The following is an 18,718-nucleotide window of genomic DNA, read 5'->3' as shown; positions in this document are numbered from 1 at the left end:
CTTTATCATCTATTACATTTTCACATTTAGTACCTAAGCTTATTAAAACATTGTGCTATCTCACCATTTAAGCATTGTTTATCTGTGTACTATTTTTCTTTTGTATTTATTATTCTTAAAAATTTACTTTATTTTAAAATGGCTCCATTAAGTCCAATTTTCTTCCTAATAGATTGCATCTCTAATCCTAAAATGAAGTTGAAGGGATAAGATTCACTTAAGTGTTCACTTGAAAGCAAATAATGTAAAATACATCTAAACATTTGATAAGGACAATAGTAGGATGTAAGCATACTTCACTCTTCACTGGGTCTTGTATAGGTCACTTGGTCAAATGTAAGCTTGTTTTTAAATTTTTTGTTACCCTACAATGACAAAACAGATGTCATACCATATAGTAGCCAAATTTGACAGTTGCTGAAGTACGTCATTCAGTGACCAAAATGGTGTCAGCATGCTGTAAATTTCTCTGTAACAAGATCATTTTCATGGTAAACAATAACTAACAATTGTTAATATGATAACAAAAGTGAAGTCTTTTTAAATTTTTAGAATGTAAGCTTAAAGAAGACTTTGGAGTCACATAGATAGTGCTCCCTGATCAATGTGTTCCTGTGGTGATTGGAATGCAATCATTTTCTGGGGTCGATGTTGTGGCACAGCGGCTAAAGTCACAGCTAGGGACACTGGTATCCCATTCTGGAGTGCAGGTTCGAATCTTGGCTGCTCTGTTTCCAATCCAGCTCCCTGCTAATATGCCTGGGAAAGCAGCGGAAGAAGACGCCAACACTTGGGTCCCTGCCACTCATGTGAAAGACCTGGATGAATTCGGGACACCTGGCTTTGGCCCAGCCCCTGCCATTGTGACCGTCTGGAGAGTGAACCAGAAGATGAAAAATCAGTATCATTCCATGTCTCCCTCTCTCTGTCATTCTGCCTTTCAAATAAAATAAAATCTTTAAGAAAAAAAAAAAAGATAGAATGTAATCATTCTCTGTGCTTCTCATATCTGACTTAGCTGAGAATGATAAATTCCTTGAAAATTTTAAATTGTCAGAGTCATATATCAATATATTTTCTTTCCAGCCCTCTCACCAGACATTACTATTGCCTATATTTTTTCCCTTTATTTAACTAAGGCTAAGCAAAAACAAACAAACAAACAAAAAACCTTTGGGGGCTTTACAGTTTTATAGAAAATCTGAGAAAAAAAAAGTGGTCCACTGGCCGGCGTCGCGGCTCACTAGGCTAATCCTCCGCCTTGCGGCGCCGGCACACCGGGTTCTAGTCCCGGTCGGGGCGCCGGATTCTGTCCCGGTTGCCCCTCTTCCAGGCCAGCTCTCTGCTGTGGCCAGGGAGTGCAGTGGAGGATGGCCCAAAGTCCTTGGGCCCTGCACCCCATGGGAGACCAGGATAAGTACCTGGCTCCTGCCATCGGATCTGCACGGTGCGCTGGCCGCAGCGCGCTGGCCACGGCGGCCATTAGAGTGAACCAACGGCAAAAGGAAGACCTTTCTCTCTGTCTCTCTCTCTCTCACTGTCCACTCTGCCTGTCAAAAAAAAAAAGAAAATTAAAAAAAAAAAAAGTGGTCCACTAAATAAATACATGTAGGACAAATAGACGTTACTTGCAACCTGAGAAATGTTTTACCTTATTTCGAATGCCAAAAGGAATTGTTATTAATTAATGGGTAAACCAAATGTTGTCCAACATGGGGAAGCATTAATTCATATGTCCTACTTATGAGGGCATCAGCTGCACAGCCAGTTTGCAAAGCAATTCAGGAATGCTAGAGAGCCAGCTGCATCGGTCCTCTGCAATCCCACCCCAGGGCACATGTATGTCACTTTGTTTCTTCTGTGGTCACAGGAAATTGGAAGCAATCAGATGTACCTCCCAAGGAGTGGGTAAGTCAAATGGATTATTTAACACAGTACATACACAGCAACGAAACAGCAAACTAAAACAGGTAACATAACCTTGTGAGAGCTTAAACCTAGTTTTGAGGACAAAAGTGTAAAGGACAAGAGTAGGCTAACTGACATACCAATTGTGTAAATTTTTTTTTTATTTTTTATTTATTTATTTATTTATTTATTTATTTTTGACAGGCAGAGTGGACAGTGAGAGAGAGACAGAGAGAGAAAGGTCTTCCTTTGCCGTTGGTTCACCCTCCAATGGCCGCCGCGGCCAGCGCGCTGCGGCCGGCGCACCGCGCTGATCCGATGGCAGGAGCCAGGAGCCAGGTGCTTTTCCTGGTCTCCCATGGGGTGCAGGGCCCAAGCACCTGGGCCATCCTCCACTGCACTCCCTGGCCAGAGCAGAGAGCTGGCCTGGAAGAGGGGCAACCGGGACAGAATCCGGCGCCCCAACCGGGACTAGAACCCGGTGTGCCGGCGCCGCAAGGTGGAGGATTAGCCTATTGAGCCACGGCGCCGGCCTCAATTGTGTAAATTTAAAACAGACACGATCACGAGGAACACCAGCGTTTTACATGAACATCTGTCTTTAATCTGTCTCTTCTGAACATAATTAGCGTACAAACAACAATGAGGCATGGGACAAAGTAAGAGTAGGGATTGAAAGTCGGAAAGAATAAGAGCTCTGGCATGAATCGATGATGTCACGCACTATGTGATGAACTATGATGTTCAGCCTGTTGCCTTGAGGTTCAAAGAACAGCAAAAGGAAAAAGTGTAAAATACAAAAAAAATCACTGTAAAACTAGGTTTAAGCTCTTACTAGGTTATGTTATCTGCTTTAGTTTGCTGCAGTTTCATTAACTTTTCAGTGTTCAGTATAATTCACATGTTTTAAAAATATTTCTTTTCATCTACTTTAAAGGCACAGAAAAATACACACACACACAGAAAGAAAGCCAGAGAGAGAGGGAGAGAGAGCAAGAGAGAGAATCTTCTATCTACTGTTTCACTCTCCAAATACCCACAATAGCCAGGACTGGGCCAGGCTGAAGCCAAGAGGCTGGAACTCCATCCTGGTCTCCCATGTGGGTGGCAGGGCCCAAGTACTTGAGCCATTGCCTGCTGCTTCTCAGGGGCATTATCAGGAAGCTGAGTAGCCGGGACTGGAGCTGACACTCAGACACGGGATGCACATATCCCAAGCTGAAGCTTACCCCACTGCACCAAAACACCCACCTCATATTTTTTATTCTTTAAAAATGTCAGATTTGGCATACTGGAAATTGCAAAGACTTTAGAGTGCAATATTCGTACAGCTTCTCTACAACTTTAATTCTCAGAGTCTCAGTATTCTACATAAAAAAGAGATATTTTAGTAACTGAGCTAACATGCACCAGACTCTTAGCAACCATTTAATAAATGGTAGCTCTTTTATAACATGTAAATTTATGTTGATGTTTAAACTGCTTATATAGACAAAAAGTCTGGTTTAAAAATATGTTATCTGGGTCTGGCACTGTGGCATAATGAGTAAAGCTGCCTGCAGTGCTGGCATCCCATATGGGCACCTATTCACGTCCTGGCTGCTCCACTTCTGTCTGCTATGGTTTGGGAAAGCAGTAGAAGATGACCCAACTCCTTGGGCCCCTGTACCTGTGTGGGAGACCTGGAAGAATCTCCTGGATGCTGGCTTCGGATCAGCGCAGCTCTGGCTGTTGCGGCTATTTGGGGAATGAACCAGCAGATGGAAAACCTTTCAGGCTGGCGCCGTGGCTCAATAGGCTAATCCTCCACCTAGCGGCGCCGGCACACCAGGTTCTAGTCCCTGTTGGGGCGCTGGATTCTGTCCCGGTTGCCCCTCTTCCAGGCCAGCTCTCTGCTGTGGCCCGGGAGTGCAGTGGAGGATGGCCCAAGTGCTTGGGCCCTGCACCCCATGGGAGACCAGGAGAAGCACCTGGCTTCTGCTTTCGGATCAGTGCGGTGCGTCGGCCGCAGCACGCCAGCCGTGGCGGCCATTGGAGGGTGAACCAATGGCAAAAGGAAGATCTTTCTCTCTGTCTCTCTCTCTCTCACTATCCACTCTGCCTGTCAAAGGAAAAAAAAAAAAAAAAAGAAGGAAAACCTTTTACCCTGTCTCTCCCTCTGTACATCTGTAACTCTACCTCTCAAATAAATAAAATAAAATCTAAAAACTTTTAGGATTATTCTGTGTGTGTACGTGTGTGTTTAAAAGTTTGATACGATAAAACAGATCCACTGCTTACCTATGAACCCAAGCACCGAAAACTCAATGCAAAACCAATCATTTGAAGTAATATTACGCACAAAATCCACTATTTTTGTAAAGTACATCTGTTTAGCTATGATGTCATCTTCTAGCTGGAGAAAGAAAAACCAAAAAAGTACATTTAATGCTTCCATTGAGTAAGTTATATTAGTTTGAAAATAGAAAATGCAATGGAATACACTGATAAAATATTTTTATGGGTATTAGTTTTATTTTTAGTCAACTCACTGAAAGTGTTTACAGTTAGACAGTTTTATTTTCTGATTCTGAGATTAACCAGACCAGAAGTTAACCTGTTTATTTCCTAATGACTAATCTCTAACATTCCTCTTTGAAACAGTCCTTACCTGACTCTATTTTCATCCTCACATATACTCTGGTTTCTGGATTGTCACAGCAAGATGGCACAGATTGGCAATTCTGGAGGTTGGGAAGTCCAAGATTAAGATGCCAGCAGATTCGCTGTCTGCAGCTGGCCGTTCTTCACAGGTGGTGCATGACCTTGATGTCCTCACATAGTGCGTGGGGCTCACGAGCTCTGTGCGGCCGCTTGAATGTGGGCACCACTCAGCCAGGGGACTTTGCCCTTGAGACCTGATCACTTCCCAAAGACCTCCACCTCAAACTCCATCATTCTGGCTGTTAGACTTCCAACATGCTATTTTGTTTGTTTGTTTTTAAAGAGGGCAGGGGGAGATACAGACCCTAGCAAAGTCAACCAGCTTTATGCCCGAGATAAGATGTGCCATGTTCTGTCTCCAGATAGCAAAGAGAAGACAAAGAGGAGTTGAGCACTCTTGTCCACAGCTCCCTGGCTAGAATTATGATGCAAATAAACCCCAAGCTGGGCCTCTGTAAGAGAGAGGGGGAACTGACATAATTTAAAGAGTTCTTAGGCCTTCTAACTGGTAAAGAAAAGCGTGGAAGTCCTTGGGCACTACCAGGCCACAAAGTGGAATCCTGGTGTCTCACATTGCAAAGAGGATGTGGGTTGGAGCTCACGCTTCCTTACGTTACCCCCACCTAGGAGCTAAGAGGCATCTTTACTTCCAGTAAAAGTGAAGACCTTGCTTTTGTTCCTTCTCATTCTCTCTCTTCTCCAATTATCTTCCCACACTCTTCTCACACATGTGCCGTCATCTGTGAGGTGTGGTTGTGCATGCGTTCAGAAACCTGCAATCTTACTTAACACTATGCAGGGATTTAGGGAGTCCCAACTACACACAGTACTTTATTTTTACAAATACAGTAAGGCACTAGAGAACTGCGTTACTCATAAAGTGTGAGGCAACACAGGAGGGCAAGGGGAAGCAAAGGTAATTCCTGACATAAAATAAGTGCTCAAAATACATTTGCTTAATCAAATAAATTGTTAGCAAAGAAATACAGGCAGAAAAATTTCTAGTTTTTTTTCTAATTTGAGATTTTCTTTTCACTTTGCTTTGGGCAACTATAATTTACTCTGTTACAGTGAACTCAATAAGAAAAATCGATAGTGCATTTTTAGCTTCCTTTTAGCACTTTAATACAGTATTTTCTATGAGTATTTTCTGTTTTCTGGGTATAAAGTAAGTCTGAGAGACACAACGAGGAAGGAAGGAATTAAAGAAGTGAGGGAGAAAAATAATATTTTATAATATGTGGTATAGACACACAGACACACACCAAGTTTTTACCTGTAAATAGTACATGGCCTTGGGTTGGGCATACAGCATCAAAACACAAAAGTCCAATACTTGTTTCATTCGCCAGCTAAAGATAAGCAATATAATATTAATACTTGTCATTATTCTTCAAATTTTATTTATAAGCACACTTTAGTAATTAAAGAACAGGCCTTTTATTGTTCACTATTAGAGTACTAGTGGCATTAAGTAAAATTGAGCAAGTTTATACTAAAAAGTTTCCCATCCATGCAACAGACAGTGCCTGCTGTCACTGCTGAATGAGGATAAACTTAATCTATTTATCTTATATTCTGGTTAAATTTCTATCTAGATAGAAACTTTTCTTATCTGGGTAATAAGATAATATCCTCTCTGACCTTAAGGCTTGTTCAAATGAATGCATAAAGAAGCGTTAATCTAACTGAATGCTAAACTAGAGGCCAGGCCAAAGAGAAACACACAAAGCAGTTCTTGCCCCTCTGGGTCTTACAATCCGGATGAAAAGGCAGGCAATTCATAATGTTATATCATCAAGATGAGTGTTTACGAAGATATCAACAATGGTGGCAATCTTACAATGAGATGGGAGGGGGAGAGGAAAGAACGGGCATTCCTTGCGGATGGGCAGCGTGGCGCAGGTGTGAGCGTGGGAAAGGGCAGGCCTCCTGAGTTCCAGAGCCCAGAGAGCTGATGGAAAAGAGCTGAGAATGGCCAGGCTGGCAGAGACCACGCTGTGAAGGATTTTTTAATGACACGTGGGAGACTTTGGACCTATCACCTATGAACGGGATTCTGTTGGCTATGTACGGAGAACGCAGTGAGGAGAGGCTGGGCTGGGCTAGCACTGGGGAGGGGAAATGGATCTGCAGTGGTGAAGGCCTGAGTCGAGTCTGACGCAGTGGAATGGAGATGAGAGGGATGACGTGGAAAGAGATCTTTAAAAAGAAAAGTTAGCAATGTATGAGAAGGGTTGAAGGTAAAGCAAGTGTCTGGAATGACTGCCAGCGTTATGACTCCAAAGACTGGTCATGACGTGGGTCACAAATTAAAAGCAAGGTAAAAACTCTTAAAACAAAGCACAGCTAAAAAGCTTCCGTGGATGAGAACTTTATATTCTTCTTTCTGAACTTTCTATTTAATAAGCTGGGTTTGAGGAACCAAATATTTACGTTTCCATAACACTGACTATATTTGTTACCAAAGATGTATAATGCTTTGTATGTGTCTGTGTCTAGAACCTTTAATTTTTCAATATTCTTTCATAAATGTCAAAATTTCATTCTCAAAATGTCTCTTCCAACTACATCATGCAGATTTCATCAGATACACTGGAAAGTTGGGGAAACTCAGGAAAACCAGGTGAGTTTATCTGCCTGGGACAAGCAACCAAGAGCAACTGGAATGCAGGTTAAGGACTCACCATGCTAGGCTTTCCCTGCCCCCTTCTTAACCCTTTGCTAATGACTGACTATAAATATTGGCACAAATAATCAGTGGCGTGTTGGCAAATGTTTAAGAGCTGACTTGGGGGTGAGAAGTGGAGCATACTGGCTTGTAGCTTTTGCCCATTCCCATGGTGTAAACATGTTCACTGTGGTTGATTTTGTGCCATCAATCTGATGTCACTAAACCGCATTGGGCAGAGATGCACTAGGCAGCTCTTGCAAGCACTTAGGCGGGACTTCAGCACATCATTTTGCTTACAACAGTATCTATCTGATGCTACTTCAGAGAATGAATCCGAGACAATCAGTTATTTAAGCATACTATTTTCTCAAATGTCATACCTCTCCAATTTTTCTGAGTCATCAGCTAGTTGATTGACATGTAATGTCTCTGGATAAAAAAACGCAGGTATTGCAATGACTTCTAAGGATCCGGACTTCACTTGCCTTTTGAATCTACAAGCAGAAGGAAAAGGAGGCTTATAATTAAATATCTGATTTACTATAAATTACATAACGGATACTAAAATATACTTTTATTATTCATGTCTCCATATTTTGATTTAAATGATTTCATGTGTTAATACATGGTATCAACATAATAAAACTAATATCTTAGCCAAGTATTTCTTTTATAAAGTAATGACAGACATATGAACAAAGTAAACTATATGAGGGGTCTTCAAAAATTCATTGACAATGCAAACTATGAAAAAACTGTGTGGATCTCAAACATTTTTTTTGTACCAAAATAAGCTTACTTTCTAATTTCATTTTCCATGAACCTTTTAAGATACAATGTAAGTTTTTTGCATTACAGTTATACATATTTTGTTTCTTTAAGTTTACAATAAAATGTGTATGCTGACACTTGACATAATAGAACTAATGAGTTTTAATACTGTATACTAACTTCATAAAAGTAAACACATGAATATATTTTTAGATGCATAATTATGAATTTAAGAAGAGACCTACTGAGTAGCAATGTGACTCCTGAAACTAGATAACTATAGCAAGGATTAAACCTGACTCTTTTCACAACTCATTAGAGGATTATTAATAGTCTTCACATATTTATTTTTAAGTTAATATTGAAAGACTGACAAGGACATCACTTAAATGTATAAAATACTGTTTATAAAAGTTGCGCTATAAACCTGGTACCATTAAGAAAAAGAACAGAAAAATCAACTAGAATATTTTATTTTCTAGTTTTTCAAAAAAATTTTTGTTAATTTATTTGAAAGGCAAAGACATGCAGAGACAGACAGACAAATCTCCTATGCACTGGTTTACTCCCCAAATGCCTTACAACAGCCAGAGCTGGGCCAAGGCTGGGGCCAAACCAGGAGTCAGGCACTCAGTATAGGTTTCCAAGTGGGAGGCAGGAGCCCAACCACTTGACTCCTTACCCCTGCCTCCCAGGATCTGCACTGGCAGGAAGCTGGAGTCAGGAACCACAGCCAAGAAGCAAACTCAGGCACTCCTGTGTGGCACACAGACTTCTTAAACTCTAGGCTATATTCCTGGTCTAGGTAGAACATTTTCAATAGTCTATCTTTAGACAAAGAGAATATAATCTTAAGTGGAATTTTAATTTAGGCATTACATTATTAATTAAAATGTGAGATTTATGAAATGTTTTTATACTTCATCAAAAAGTTTTAGAAAAATTTTCATATGTATAAGCTCAGTTATGTGCAAAATAGGCAGTCCTCACTTTGTATAATTTACAATGCTTGGATTTCAGTGACCATGTGTTTGGTTCACAGGAATCTCCCTCAACAACACTGTTCAAATTTTTGTCACTGCTCCTTAAGGGGTAGAAAATACTGATGTGGAAGAAAACAACGAGGGCTTCTGTTTTGTCCTCTCTCTCTTTTTTTAAGATTTATTTTATTTATTTGAAAGACACAGAGGTCTTCTATCTGCTGGTTCACTCTCCAGATGGTCACAACAGCCAGAGCTGTGCTGATCTGAAGCCAGGAGGCAGGAGTATTCCACCTATGTGGAAGGCTGACACTGCAAGTGGAGGCTTAACCAACCACGCCACAGTGCTGACCCCTCAATCTGGTGTTTTTGAAGAAAACACATCAGTTAGTTGTTCATCGAATGTCCCACATCCTGGTGGTTTTGCCCCCAGATGGCTTCTGAGGTGGGGAATTCTCCTCTAAAGGCTTGTTTACTTTCCAGGTTACTGAAGGGAGGGTGATAACCCCCTAGGTCTCTCTGTATTTCTTCCTTTCTTCCTGTCTTCCTTCCTTCCTTCCTTCCTTCCTTTGAAAAAGAAAGAGAGAGAGAGAGAGAGAGAGATATTTTCCCATCCAATGGTTCACCCCCCCAAATGCCCTAAGTGGCCTGGGGTTAATCCACACCAAAGCCAGAAGCCCAGAACTCATCTGGGTGTCCTATGTAGGCAGGGGTCAGGCACTTGGGCCATCGTCTGCTGCTTTCCCAGGTGCACTAGCAGAGAGCTGCACAGAAGCGGAGCAGCCAGGACCCAAAGCAGTGCTCCTACGGGATGCCAGCATCACAGGTGGCTGCTTCACCTGCTGCGCCACAACTCCCCAGCCCCACTACAGTGATCATCGCATCGCTCTCATTGTCTAACTCGGAATGACACGGAGATGACTCAGAAGTCCAGGTCATGGCCTATTTCTCTCTGCCTGCATTCTCACACTTGTGCTCTGCCCTTGGTCCTAGAGGGCTCCCCTGCTAGCCTCTGCCTACAGAAAGCAGCAAGTGACAAGACACTGGGAGCCGTGGAAGGGGAGGGTGTTCTTCCTGTCTTCTGTTCCTGGGGAAGTCGCCAGTGGTAGGCAGCAGGATACAGCAGCAGTGATGTGAGCACTGGTGGAGGATTCAGCTTTCACAGAACCTGCTGGAACAGCTCCTCACAGTACAGCGGCAGCAGTCCAACGTCTGAACAACTCCAGGAGTAACTAGAATAGTCCCCTCCAGGAGTGAGGAATAACTCCTCTCCCTTGATGCGTCTCCCATCCTTTCTCCTCCCCCTGTTGTTCTCCTAGCCCTCTAAACTTGTTTTTTTCCCCACTTCTTCATATCAAAGTCCCTCCATTCCCTCTAATTGAGCTACCAACTGTTTCCCTCTTTAGCAGCTGGCATGCCTTCATCAGTTATGTTTCAAAATAGTGATTTTCTAATTTTATCCATCCCACCATTATTAGCTGGAATTCTTTGAACAAGAATGCCTCATTCACTCGGGCTATTTGTCGAGGAAAAACAAAATAACAAAGTGACAACAACAAAAATACCCTGTTGGTTAGATCAGGCATGTCTATTGAGCAGATGCAGCGTGCAGGCCCTGTCTGTCACTCTCATCTACAGCAGAGAGTGTATCTTCCTTAGCATGGCACCAGACGACCTGCTCTCCCTGTGGCCTCCATTATCTCCCACCAATCCTCCCTCCTAACCCCAGACATCCACGTTCCAGGAAGCACTCACGGTTCCAAAAATCACTGGCCCCTCTGTCTTCCAGGCGAGTCTACTCACCAGGCGTGACCTTTCTCCCTTGGCTGTCTGGATTTTTTTTAATTTTTATTTTTATTTTATTTATTTTTATTTTTTGACAGGCAGAGTGGACAGTGAGAGAGAGAGAGAGAGAGAAAGGTCTAACTTTTGCCGTTGGTTCGCCCTCCAATGGCTGCCGCAGCCAGCACACTGCTGCCGGTGCACCACGCTGATCCAAAGGCAGGAGCCAGGTGCTTCCCCTGGTCTCCCATGGAGTGCAGGGCCCAAGCACCTGGGCCATCCTCCACTGCACTCCCTGGCCACAGCAGAGAGCTGGCCTGGAAGAGGGGCAACCGGGACAGAATCCGGCGCCCCGACTGGGACTAGAACCCGGTGTGCCAGCGCCACAAGGCGGAGGATTAGTCCAGTGAGCCACGGCGCCGGCGGATCATTGTCATTTCAAGGAAGTCTTTCTTGGTACCTTCAGGTCAGGGTTAAACTGTGTCTTCTCATACTGCCTTACCTGTGCCCTACGATGACGCCCACCACCTTGCTGTGATTTGTTTGTTACAAGTTCCGCCACCTGCTTGAACTCAAGGACTCGGAAGGCTGGGCCCACTCCACAGTATTTTGTTTGATAAATGACTTCACGGTGACTCGTGAGCATGTGCTTCCACTGCTTACATCCAAAGGAAATTGTAAGCAGGAGTGGTAGAGTAACTTCATACAGTAGGAAATACACGGACATTTAAGAATTCTCTGGGAAGCAATAGATTTTTATGGAGGATAGATACTGTATCAATTATAGCATGAAAAGTAGGAACTGCAATGGGGGAAATAACCTGCAAAGTTGGGGAAAATCATAAGCTATGTATATCACTGCAATGTAGAAAAATCTGAGGTTCTTTTTGTACCCTTGTGCTCATGGAAAACAGAACACGATCTCCAATGAAATAATCACACAACTGGGCAGGAAAAAAAAAAAACAGGATAGGAAGAGGAAAGAATGGCTAGATTTTAAGTTTGTCAGACAATACTTACTTTTTTGTAATCATGTTAACAACAGAATTTAAATAATCTCCATGGATCTAAAAACGAAAAAAAATTTACTGAAATTAAGCACATCTTATAGTTTTTTTCAGGTAAGAGTTTTTGCTATAGGTAAATCTAATACAAGAGTGGAAAGTCATTATGTCCTAAAACATGTCTTGTGTTTTTACTTTCTAGGAAAGGATCTAAAATATTTGAAAAAACTGACTTGAATCTAGAAAAGATTTCATTCTTCTTCCTTTGTTGCAATATGAATATTCCTATTTATTATTTAACCTTTAAAATTGGTTTACAAAGCCCTATACATCTGAAAATGTTTTGCTCTTAAAACAGCCATTTCGGAATGGTTTGATTTGAAGCACTGCTCTTTGGAAATGTCTTCATTTGTGAGTGTTCCATGACAAAAAGCTACTTCAGGATCATGCCACATTTTTCCAGACAGCAGTGCTCACTTTGATTCCCAAATTTTCCACGTCAGTGTCCTCTATGGACTTGTTTGTCATTGAACAGTGTGCTACATTTCACGACAAACTTGCTTACAAAATTCTTATGATGTGGACCCTTTCTCAATGACATTTAGGGGCTGGTGCTGTGGCCCAACGAGTTGAGCTGCAGCCTGTAGCGCCAGCATCCCACATGGCCGGCAGTTTGAGTCCCAGCTGTTTCACTTCTGATCCATCTCCCTGCTAATGTGCCTGGGAAAGCAGAGGAACGTGGTCCCTGCACCCATATTGGAGACACAGAAGAAGCTCCTGATTCCTGGCTTTGGTGTGGCTCAGCCCCAGCCCTTGCAGACATTTGGGGAGTGAACCACGGAAGATCTCGCTCTCTCTCGCTGTCGACCTATAACTCTGTTTTTCAAATATATAAATAAATAAATCTTTTAAAAGATAGCATTTAAAAAAATATAGAGGCCCATAAGTGGTTCCAACAAAAAATTCTGCCATCATTTTGAAAAATGACAGATCTATTGTCAAACCTGAGAATGCTGAAAGGCATAGCTGAATGTGTACCATCAGGTGGTTTGTTATAAAATATCAGACAAAATGTGGCTAAATCTATCCATGCAGTTTGTAAGCTTCTTAAGATGACCATCAATTGAATCAACAGCATTTTGTCCCGCTGACACATAGTATATTTTAAACATGGCACTAAATTTATACTAATTATGTATTCTACTTTCCATTTTGAAATTTGTCCCCCAATATTTTATTATTAGTCTGAACATGTAAGGTAAATGTGCATTGCGGCAGTCATGTGAAAGAAGAGAATAGGACAAAGCATTTTGGGAATTATGTGTATACTTCCAGTAGGAAGAAATTAAACTGGGATGGAATGACTCTTCAGTCTTAGAGTTTCCTAGACGTTCCTCCATTACTTGCTTTGAGGTTTTTTTTTTTTTTCTGCATTCAAATACATCTTTATTATAGAAAATTTGTGCACTAAAAAAAAGAATACTCTTTATCGAAGATTCACCTGACTCCACATTCAGAATAGCAGTTTCATTTTGGAGACTAGCAGTCCAAAATTTGCTCATTCTCTTTCTCTTTTTTTAAAAAAATATTTACTTATTTGAAAGGCAGAGTTAGAGAAGCAGAGCCAGAGAGAGAGAGAGAGAGACAGGGAGAGAGAGAGAGAGAGAGAGAGGTCTTCCATCCACTGGTTCACTCCCCAGATGGTCTCAATGGCTGGGGCTGAGCTGATCCAAAGCCAGGAGCCAGGAACTTCTTCCAGGTTTCTCATGTGGGTGCTGGGGCCCAAGCACTTGGGCCATCTTCCACTGCTTTCCCGGGCACATTAGCAGAGAGCTGGATCAGAAGTAGAGCAGCCAGGACTAGAACCGGTGCCCATATGGGATGCCGGCACTGTAGGCAGCAACTTTACCCAGTACGCCACAGCACTGGCCCCAATCTCTTTTTTCTTTATATATTTAATCTGCCAGCATACTTTATTCCTTCCCTCCCTCATTTTCTCCATCCCTCCCTTGCCTTTAATTTTACATGGATAACATGATGATGTGATATTTTTTCACTCAACAACATGATATGGACATCATTTGCATCAGTGAGAACAGATATTCATCCTCCTTTCATTATTACAGAATACTGTGTTGTAGGTTTATAACAGTTTAATCACCCTCTTGTTGATGTTTTGGTTGTTTCCAATATCATTCTTTCATAAAATAATAGTGCACTGGAAATCTCAGAAATAATTATTTCAAATGATTATTTACCATGCACTTACTCTGTGTCATGCATTATTCTCAGTGTTTTGGATGTATTACCTAATTTCAAGGATCCTATAAGTAGTATTGTTAATACTGTTGTAGAAATGAGGAAAATGAGGCACAGAGAGGTTAAGTAAATAGTTCAAGTTCACATTCAAGAAAGTGGAGGAGGTGACATCTGAATGTGGCAATCTAGAGGCAGAGTCTGTGTTCTCAGCTACCACACTACATCGCCATGTTTTAAACAATTGCTTGATTCTCTTGCTAGATTAGGTTACCAGAATCAATCTGGATTTCTGAGACAAAGAATATGCATGTTTTACATTTGACTCACGTCACCAAATGTCCTTCCAAAAGGTGATGTAATATCAATATTCACACAGTCCTTTGTAGTTTTACATGGCGTTATAGGCAAAATAAAAATCTTGGGGCTGGTGCTGTGGCATGGCGGATAAAGCCTGCCGCCTGCAGTGCTGGCATCCCATATGGGCACTGGTTCCTGTCCTGGCTGCTCTACTTCTGATCCAGCTCCCTGCTATGGCCTGGGAAAGCAGTAGAAGATGGCCCAAGTCCTTGGGCCCCTGCACCCACATGGGAGACCTGGAAGAAGCTCCTGGCTCCTGGCTTTGGATTGCTTAGCTCTGGCTGTTGTGGCCATTTGGGCAGTGAATCAGCAGATGGAAGATCTCTCTCTCTCTCTCTCTCTCTCTCTCTCTCTCTCGGCCTCTCCTTCTCTCTGTGTATAACTCTGACTTTCAAATAAATAAATAAATCTTTTAAAAAAATCTCTGGTGCCATTAGAGGGAGGTAGATTTGAATCTACTCTATTAGGTCCTGGGAAAGGTACCTCTGTCTTTAAGCTCCAGTTTATTCATCTGCAATCTTTAGGGATGCAGTGCAGGTTGTCAATAATGTCTAGAAAAATTGTCCATTGTCCATTAGTAATAGGAAGAAGTCTCCCAATTAATGGTAGTTATTGTTACTTACTTAATAAGTAATAAGTACTATCCCCAGATTCATAACCAACATTTTATTGGGCTGGGCAGGTTTATTATTATAGCATCAATTTTAATGTTCTGTGTGTAAATATGATTTCTGTTCCACACAGTTACGCAAGGATTCTAAATTAAATGCAAGTCAAATTCAGCAAGCTTATTATCTCCCACATTAAGACATTATGTTTTCTTTTTTAGATCTAAGTATTTAATTCCTTCTCAATGGTGTTAAATAATATTAAATATATTGTCTGTTATCCCAAAAAAGCATCTCAGGATTGTGTTTTTCAGAAAAGCAATTCAGGGTGGCACAGTGATTACCACTGCGGGAGGGGACCTGGAGTCTGCAGGAGAGAGCAGGAAGCTTGCTCTTGCTCATACGTACATCTGCGACAGAGACGATCACCACAGAGTCCTTCTCCTCTGCAGGAGTCATCCTGGAGACGACCGAGGTGAGCGTTTGCTTCAGGTAACTGTGATTCCCTCTGTCCACGGTGGAAATGCCGAGCGCAAAAGAAACTGCAGACACAGGAGTATGAAGTCATCATTTCAAATCATAAGACAACACTTAATTCAGCGTTCATTACATGCTTATTTCTACATTTGCGTGAGCCTTGCGGTCATAGAAAGGGTGTTTGACGTTGTACCATGAAAATAATGTAGACTGCGTTAATTTTTATCTGACATTTTGTTTTCTGTTTGAGAAAATTCCCACTTGCAGTGAATTTTTATCAAATACATTCAAATGACTTCAAGATGTTCTCGGCCTGGAGGATTCCAGTCTAGTAGAAGTAGGACTAATTACTTCCCACTTACAATAGCTCTCATCTAACTGGGTACAAAATGTTACAAACTGATTGATACTCTTGTTCCTGAGGGAATACTGAAACATAAAACAGCAAAAAACTGTGGAATATTTTCATCTGTGAAAACATGGATGAAGTCATTTCTAAATCATTTGATGATATGAATACATGCTCCTAAATGAGTCTCTAAAAAGATTAATTTCATTTATTTGGAAGTTAGAGTGATAGGAAGAATGGGAAAGACAGAGAGAGAGAAAGAGATAATCCATCTTCTGATTCACTCCCCAAACAGCCACAACATCCCAGGCTGCGCCAGGCCAAAGCCAGGAGACTGGAGCTCCATCTGGCTCTCCCATGTGGGTGGCAGAGGCCCAAGCACTTGGGACATCTTGCGCTGCTTTCCCAGGTGCATTAGCAGGGAGCTGGATTGGAAGCTGAGCAGCTGGGATTTGAACCTGAGCTCCAACATGGGATGTCGACATTTCAGGCTGCAGCTTAACCCACTATGCCACAGCATCAGCTCTCTAAATGCCTATCATTGTCCAATAACAACTGGAGTACTGGGGGAAAATATGAAGATTCCATCAGGGAAATCTGACCAAACTCAATCTTGGCTGCACCATTGCCTGCCTGGATGGCACACAGCCTCTCTAGCCTCACTGTTTCCATCTGTAAGATGGCAATGAAGACTTCCAGAACGGTTAAGCGAGGAACTCAGACAAACCTCTTAGTAATAAGCAATAATGAAACTAAAAATAAATCAAAACAAATTGTCAAAACAGTTATTTCATGGTCCTGATCTACAGTAGATAGATGTTTACTTAGAAAAAACTATTGGACTTTGGTAAGAACTGTAAAGAATCAGTATTTTAGTGATAACTATGGAGTTTTAACATATTTTCATATATTTGTGGGCCTTTGCATATTCTTTTTCACAAAATCCTCATTTAAGCTCCTGCCCACTTCTCTATTAAGTATTCTATACTTTCTGATTTATTTCTTACTGCTCTTTATATATTCAGAATATAAACCCTTTGTCAGTTATATGTGTGACAGATATCATTCTCATTCTGGGTGCCCTTTTCAACGTTTTGCCTCTTGAAAAATGTAAACTGTTCATTTTAGTGCAGTGAAATTTATCAATCATTTCTTTTATAGTTTATGCTTTTGGAGTCTTGTTGAAAAAATTTAGCTTATCTTCAGATCATAAAGATCTCCTGGTGAGTTGTCTTCTCCATGCCTTATTGTTTGCCTTTCATACTTAGACCTACACTAAACCTGGAATTGATTCTTATGGATGGTGTGAGGCAGGAACCAAATTTCAAGCTGAGAAGCATGCTATAAATGTAATTCCTTGAATGGCTTCCCATGCCTTAGGATGAAGAATGAATTTACAAGATTTACAAGGTCTTTGTAAGTTGGTCCTGACTTATCTTTTCTGTCTCGAGGACCCCTCTCTTCTCAAACTGACCAAATCTCTCCCTGTCAACTTCAGGCCTTTGTGCATGCCATTCCTTTCGTCACAAAACACTCTTCTTCCCCTGTGATGGTTCTACTGCTGCTTTAGGGTTCCACTGGACACTCTGACCACAAATTTACACCTGAGCCTTTGTAATTAGGCTGGAAATGACTGCTACGTATTCTCATGTCATCTCTTATAGTTACTTATCAGGCCTTTTGTGGTCATTCATTCATAGCTAGAACATCAATTCGGCGAAAGTAGACACCCCTTCTCTCCTGATCACCATTACAAATCCAGCACTAATATTACAACAGGCACTTACTAATGTCAAGAAACTTGGGAGGAATAAATGAATGGCCAGCCCTTCATTACCAGGCTCTGTCCCTCATCTGGCTACAACTGTGCATGCAGGACACATATCTTTTCTAGGCCTTCTTACTGTCAGGCCTGATGTATTTCTTTTTTTTTAACTTTTATTTAGTAAATATAAATTTCCAAAGTACAGCTTATGGATTACAATGGCTCCCCCCCCCCATAACTTCCTTCCCACCGACAACCCTCCCATCTCCACTCCCTCTCCCATTCCATTCACATCAAGATTCATTTTCAATTCTCTTTATATACAGAAGATCAGTTTAGTATATATTAAGTAAAGATTTCAACAGTTTGCACCCACACAGAACATAAAGTGTAAAATACTGTTTGAGTACTAGTTATAGCATTAATTCACATTGAACAACACATTAAGGACAGAGATCCTACATGAGGAGTAAGTGCACAGTGACTCCTATTGTTGACTTAACAAATTGACACTCTTGTTTAAGGCGTCAGTAATCTCCCTAGGCTCATGTCATGAGTTGCCAAGGCTATGGAAGGCTTTTGAGTTTGCCGACTTTGATCTTATTTTGACAAAGACCTGATGTATTTCATTTCCTCTATTCAGATGGCCATCTTCTACTTTTCCACTATCCACCACCTCCCTAATCTTTCCTCAATGTAGCTTATTTCAATTTCTTTTTTTTTTTTTTTTTGGCCTTTCAAGTCACCTGGAGGTCACTTTCTCTAGAAAGTTTTCCTTAATTCCCTTAGTGTAAGTTACCTGCCTCACCCTCATATTTCTCTCATCACGGCACTGGTCACTTTAGACTATAAGGACCACGGCACTTGTCTCTGTGAGGCTGTGGTCCATATCCCTCACCAAATCCCCTGGGTCTAACATGCGTCCAGAACAGAGAAGCAGTTGTTCACTGAGGCAACGAAAAAGACTTCACAAAGGAGTCGGAGTTTAAGCTGGAAAGTCGTGTTGGATAAGGGGGCCACATCACAAATCCGTTGTCTGTTGGGAGCAGGTGATGTGTTCATTACAGGCAGTGACCAGCAC

The 18,718-nt window shown here is 41.6% G+C and overlaps 1 protein-coding gene across 7 annotated transcripts in view; it reads right to left on the bottom strand.

The window, feature by feature from the left end:
* MGAT4D (MGAT4 family member D) overlaps nt 1-18,718 on the bottom strand; it is an 87,201-nt gene that overhangs the window by 17,163 nt on the left and 51,320 nt on the right. For all 7 annotated transcript variants that reach the window (XM_051819469.2, XM_051819470.2, XM_070047532.1 and 4 more), the window contains 5 exons: nt 15,455-15,588; nt 11,839-11,885; nt 7,666-7,779; nt 5,888-5,963; nt 4,189-4,303 (listed from right to left, as the gene is read on the bottom strand). In XM_051819469.2, the coding sequence (XP_051675429.2) occupies nt 4,189-4,303; nt 5,888-5,963; nt 7,666-7,779; nt 11,839-11,885; nt 15,455-15,588 (486 nt within the window). The remainder of the gene's footprint in view (nt 1-4,188; nt 4,304-5,887; nt 5,964-7,665; nt 7,780-11,838; nt 11,886-15,454; nt 15,589-18,718) is intronic.

The sequence above is a fragment of the Oryctolagus cuniculus genome, chromosome 8 (genome assembly GCF_964237555.1).
Source record: "Oryctolagus cuniculus chromosome 8, mOryCun1.1, whole genome shotgun sequence".
Lineage (NCBI taxonomy): Eukaryota > Metazoa > Chordata > Mammalia > Lagomorpha > Leporidae > Oryctolagus > Oryctolagus cuniculus.
Note: the sequence above shows the minus strand (reverse complement) of the source record. Positions and strands in the feature narration are given on the sequence as shown.